Raw genomic sequence first — 6,218 nt, 5'->3', positions numbered from 1 at the left:
GAAGGAGCAAAAGTAGCGGCGAGCTGAGCGGGAGAGAAGCATTTTGCGGGAGGCAGGAACATCTCCCCGTTCCTGCTGCTCGTGTGCCGTGTTCGCAGCCCCCGAGCGCGCCGGGGCTGAGCGAGGCGAGAGCGGCTCTCCCGGCGCACGGAGCGAGTTCAGCTCTCGCGAACGAGCTCTTCCAGAACTGGAGGAGCAGAGCGGCGTTCCAGAGATGTTACCCTGTTTTGTCTGGCTCACCCTCCCCGGCTTGGTTAACTCCTTTGTGACCCCAGGAAAGTTGCCCCTCAATGGGAGCCTGGAGAAGACTTTTGTAGTCCCGAACGTGTCGGGTTTCTTTTCCTGGGATAATGACAGCCTGGCCGACTGGCAGAGCTTTGTGGACAGGAGCCGGTACGGAGCGGAGTCGCAGAGCACCACGGCGAAAGCCCTGCTCATCGCGGCGTACTCCTTCATCATCGTCTTCGCTCTCTTCGGCAATGTCCTGGTCTGTCACGTTGTCATCAAGACGAAGCGCGTGCACTCTGCCACCAGCTTGTTCATTGTGAACCTGGCTGTAGCCGATATCATGATCACGCTCCTCAATACACCTTTCACGCTGGTAAGAGGGGGCAGAGCTGCCTGGGATGCCCCGCCCCAGAGGGAAAGGAAGCACCTCAGCATTCTCAGACATAGTGCAGCCTGGGAGGGGTGGGGGTGCACCACCACAATCCACCCCATGACTAAAGTAAATTTCTCTGGGCCTCTACATTGCCATAAAGGTGCTTTGGTGGCTTTTCCTGCTTTACACTGCTATAGGCAGTGTGTGGATGTTCTGCAGATACCTACCTACTCCAAAGTACAGCCATTGGAGTTGCCTTTGGAAAAACCCCACATGTATTTTTCTTCTCTAATTCCTGTTATCTAGCTGAAGATTGGAAATTACCCATTTTTTAAAATGTAGCTCTGATAGTACTTGAGCAATAATAGCCTTGCAGTGATTGCTTAGTACTTTGTAGCATCTTTTTATTTTCCCTCTCTTTTCTAAAGTATTTTGAAAGCAATTCTATAAACCTCTTGAAAAAGATAAATGCTTAGCATTGTTTAACAAGCTGTTCTGAAAAGCTGTAGTTTGCCTGAAGTGAGATAAGATGTACAGGTCAGCCCTATCCCATAAGTGGCAATTAAAAGGAAGAGCAAATGTATTGACTCAATAGTGAGGCTGCAGAAGGATACACTGTAAATAAAACAGAACAAACATCTTTGGTACTGCGCTGCTGTATTGTTCGGGAGGCCACTGAGCAGCAGTAACCTGCCTCTTCAGTGTTCAGAAGCCAGAAAATTATACAATTAAACAAAGAACCTGCTATCTTATAAGTGTCTTTTACGCAGCACAAGGAATTGTGTGTACACTGGAGTGTACCTATAAGCAGTTGTGCGGTGCACAAAACTAATGGTCTTCTTTTTTAGGCTCGTTTTGTGAACAGTACCTGGATCTTTGGGAAGGGGATGTGCCATGTCAGTAGGTTTGCACAGTACTGCTCTCTGCACGTCTCTGCCTTGACCCTTACAGCCATTGCTGTGGACAGGCACCAGGTGAGACCTCTCTGAAGCAGAGAGATGGAAAGCTTGGGAGGGCATAAGTAAACTAAGAAAGGATGATCTCATGTCCTTTCCCTTTCAGCTCCCAGAGTACCATAAGATTCATGAGGAGCTGACAGGGTAGGAGGACAGTTCTTGTTCTCAGAATAGTTTCAAACCCACAGCAAGGAAGGAGGTATCCATCACCTTAGTATCTCTTCCAGCTGCGTAAAGGGAATTTTTATGCAGTAGATAATCCAGTAGCTCTCAAACAAGGAGAAAGATCGAGATCCTGATAGGAATTTATGTGGAAAGCTCTCCTTTGAGGTGGTTTGTCCAGTACCAGGGTTGTGAGGGACATCCTAGTTAATTTTCTCAGCTCTATCTCCTGGTGTTCTGGGATGTCCCACCTCCTGTTACCCTGACTAATGGAGATCTGACTGTAGCACACTGGTGTTTGTCACAAGCAGAGCTGTAGTTTACTGTTGATATTGGGCTCGAGAGTGGGGACATTTGGGTATTATCAGCTTGGAGTCACCCAACAACCACCCAAAACTGTTTACAGTTGACATTTTCTGCTAGAAAGATTGTTTCCAGAAAATGCACTCACTATCAGAAGCATTCCCATGGAGGTCTGGTTAAACCCTTTGGTTCTTTGGGGTCACTGATATTGAAACGGAAGAATTTGAGACTTTTTTCTCCTCTCTCTCTTTTTTTTTTTTTTCTATTAAGGAAATTGAACCTGGTAATGTGTTAACAACATGTGTTAACATGTGTTAACAGCTCCTGGTATGCAGTCTTTCCCACCTAGATGAAAGTAGTGAAATCTGAGGATAAGACTAGGATCTGACTTGAACCATATTTCATGGTGTTAAAATTCAGGTTTTCATGTACAGCTTACTGTCATGGGGAGCTGGGTGAAGACTGTACTGCTTGTATGCTAAATTACCATGCTAATTTTAAGGCTGGAAGATTGTATGAAAAAAAAAGCATAATTTTTTCCAGAAATGTATTAAGCCTAGATTTTGGTTAATTTTGCACAGGTTATAATGCACCCCCTGAAACCTCGCATATCTACCGGAAAAGGTGTTATCTACATCTCTGTAATCTGGATCATGGCAACTTGTTTTTCCCTACCACATGCTATCTACCAAAAGCTCTTTACTTTTGAATACAGGTAAGGATGTGCTTTGCTTTCCTCCACAGTCTCCCTGGAGGCCAAACTCTGAGCAGTCATACTTTGGTATATTCTACTGAAAGCCTTGAGCGTATGTCAAGGTCAGCCAAACATGGACCTAAACTACAATTTTCATCCAATTCCTTTTGCAATGTCTGATATCCTGTCCTTTTTATTTTTAAATATTTTATCTTTATTCTGTCCCACTAACCACACAAAACAGTCTGTTGCGGTGTGCCTTCATGGGTTACCCCAGAACCCCGGTTTTCTCCCCTGAAGATTTCCTCCCAGGTGTATCAATCACTCCTCCTTTCCCCACCCTGACCCCTGCTGAGCACTGTCTGTCACTCCTGGCATTCCAGAAGTGTGTCAAGTGATTGGGCAGATCCAAAAGATGCCCTCCACCCCCAGGGGGCATTGGGCCATCCAGATGTCCTTTGTCCCTTGAGACCTCCTCTCCCGTACCTGGCTGGTGGGCTCCCTATCCCTTCCCCCCTCCCTTCCCCCAGGAAAAAGAGAGGGGAACCACCCAGTCCGGGCAGTTCTGATGGAGCAGTGACCGAATTCAGAGGCCTGCAGGGAGTTCTTTTGGAGCTGTTGCTACAATCAGAGGCCTGCGGGCCAGAATAAAAGCTCTGGAATAAACCCTCCATCAGAACCGACTCCTTTCCTTCACCCTAGCCTTAAAGGATTCTCCGACAGCGGGAAACCTGAGGAGCGGACCCTCTGTGAGAGGAAGCTCCATCCCGCCGCCACCTGAGCTCCGGCATGTCTGGGCTTGTCTCCATGCGCCCAGCTGCGACATCCAGCTAGCCAAAGGTGTCTCTGGGGTGAAACACCACAGATGCCGCCATTTGGTCCAGCAGCAGGGGCCAGACAAGCCAGGGCACGTCCCCTTCTCTATATTGGAGCCACCAATAACAGGCTAAGAAGTTAGAGGATCTGGCTTGACCCTTTACTTCTATACACTGGCATTTTATGTCATATACCAATCTGACCTGTTTGGTCAGACCAGAAATGGGAAATAAAGAACCCAACCTAACAACCAACCAAAAACCCACTAAAACCCAACAGGTTTTAATCTACTCTTTAGCCCTAGGAAAGTAGCTAAATCTGCCTCAGCTGTCAAGAGCTTTAGTATTTGGAAAGTGCTTTAATGAGGGAAAGGTCCTTAATATGTGCAGAGAATGTGGTCCTATTTGCCAAAGGACAGAAAATAAAAAACTGCTTATGTACAGCTGGAAATTTTGTAATTGATGAAATTCATAAAATTATCATAAGGTCATGAATGCCCATAAGAAATTATCACCACATTGCTCACTTGCTGCTCCATGGCTCAGATCCTCAAAAAGCAGAGCTCTGCTCAGCTGTGACATTTGTGAGATAAACACAGCATTTGCTTTCAGGGCCTGTGGCAGGAGCCTTCTCCCAGCTGCCCCCTTGTTTCTGATGTGCTTATCCCACTGTGCCTGGCCATATGTGCCTCTCATCCTGTCCCATCTCTCCCTATGCAGTGAGGATGTTACCCGCTGCCTGTGTCTGCCAGATTTCCCTGAGCCTGCTGACCTCTTTTGGAAGTACCTTGATTTAACAACCTTCATTTTGCTCTATGTCCTGCCCCTTGTGATCATCTCCGCTGCCTACATGACAGTGGCAAAGAAGCTCTGGCTGCGCAATGTCATCGGGGACGTCACCATTGAGCAGTACTTCGTCCTTCGCAAAAAGAATAAGAAGACCATCAAGATGCTGATGCTCGTTGTCATCCTCTTCGCAGTTTGCTGGTTCCCCTTGAATTGCTACGTCGTCCTCCTCTCCAGCCAGACCATCCACACCAACAATGCCCTGTACTTCGCCTTCCACTGGATTGCAATGAGCAGCACCTGCTACAACCCTTTCATCTACTGCTGGCTCAATGACAGCTTCAGATCGGAACTAAAGGCTTTGCTCAACATGTGCAGAAAACCCCCCAGGCCCACAGAGCAGAGGCTTCCCTCCATAGTCCCACCCTATCAACTGGCTTGGCCAGAAAATGGCAACTTCAAGAGGTTGCAGGCCTCCCATGTCCTTCCACCATCCTCCACCACCCAGTCAGGAAAGACAGATATCTCTGCAGTTGAGCCAATAGTGGCTGTGAGCTAAAAGGTGGCCTTGGACTGCACATTTAGATTTGGCAAGAGCTAAAATGGTGGGAAAATGTGGAGCCCTGGCCACCAACAGGTGATAAAACCAAGAAGCAGGTTCTGCAGGAGGCAGTATAAAAGAGCTGCATGTTTGGTGCAGGCTGATGGCAATGGTGAGGAGACCCTAGAGGGGAGAAAGTAAACTCTTCCCAGGAAGGAACTTTTGTCTTTGTCAAGGTGACTTTGGACTGACTTGCAGGATGGGGTTCTCTGCATGTGTGTTACTGTTACCTGCATGACTAAGCCTTTTTAGAACTAGGACTCTGGGTGTGTTTTGCTGGTATTTAAACAACAGTCTCACCACATCAGGTCTCCCTTCCCCTTTCCTGAGTGTCCTCATAGCAACATGGAAATGGTTGAGGTGTAGACCTTTAGGTTGCTATCTGAGATCCAGTGCAACTGGGTAGGAAAGCATTCTTTCTGAACTGGGGTCTGAAAAGTCAAGACCTGTTCAGAATGAATGAACAGATCTATTCAATACATCTTTTTTTTCTATTTTGTTTGTTTGTTTGTTTGTTTGTTTTGTTTTTGTTTTGTTTTTGTTTTTGTGTGTGTGTGTGTGTTAATACGCTTAGAGAAGTGGAGGAAATTATAGACATAGATAAATAGGAGTCTCTTACATTGCAGGCACTTTTTCTAAGATAGATTTGAAGAAAAGTGGATGCCTATTCTTCAAGATGTTTTTTCTTCAAATAGATAACTAAACCCAAAAAACATACCAAAAGTTGGACATGCCTTTCACAGTTGGAGAATGGAAGAATGGATAATTAAGTGCTACTGTGGGTTTGGACTAGAACCTTTTATCAAAACATCTTTGCATCATTGTCAAGTTGCAGCTAAAGGATCACACAGTTTGACGGTGTAACTTGCCTTTGAATGTTGCTCTCTTAGCCTGTAAAGCACCTGTGTACTGGTCACTTCAGACATTTAGGACATTTCATTCCAGCTAAGAAGTTGGAATGAACTAAGTTAGCTCTCTGGAATCAGTTCATAAATTAACTGCTTTGAGAGAAGAGATGGTATCTCTGATAGCAAGTAATAATAATGGAGCATTTGTCTGCAAATTATCCTCTGGCGATTGTACAATTTTGGTGCATTTAAGGATAACAGAGATGTGCCCTATTTGGAGTGGCTAAGAAAATTCATGAGTGCAACTGTCTGAAGTAGATTTCAGAACTTAATGTTCTTAGCAGGAGAAAATATGGGTTTGAATAATAAAAAAATGGTGTATGGGTATTCTCAGTTCAGTCAGAGAGAAAGAGAGAGGTTTTCTAACCAAGCAAGAGCCTGGGAAACAGCTG

General features: G+C 45.8%; 1 protein-coding gene across 1 annotated transcript; it reads left to right on the top strand.

The window, feature by feature from the left end:
- Nucleotides 1–214: 214 nt before the first annotated feature.
- GPR83 (G protein-coupled receptor 83) lies at nucleotides 215–4,876 on the top strand. Its single transcript, XM_053935657.1, has 4 exons — nucleotides 215–601; nucleotides 1,450–1,575; nucleotides 2,604–2,737; nucleotides 4,252–4,876. The coding sequence occupies exons 1-4, from the start codon at nucleotides 215–217 to the stop codon at nucleotides 4,874–4,876; spliced, it is 1,272 nt and encodes a 423-aa protein (XP_053791632.1).
- Nucleotides 4,877–6,218: the final 1,342 nt, after the last annotated feature.

The sequence above is a fragment of the Vidua chalybeata genome, chromosome 2 (assembly GCF_026979565.1).
Source record: "Vidua chalybeata isolate OUT-0048 chromosome 2, bVidCha1 merged haplotype, whole genome shotgun sequence".
Lineage (NCBI taxonomy): Eukaryota > Metazoa > Chordata > Aves > Passeriformes > Viduidae > Vidua > Vidua chalybeata.
The sequence above is the reverse complement of the archived record's forward strand: the minus strand, read 5'-3'. Positions and strand labels throughout refer to the sequence as shown.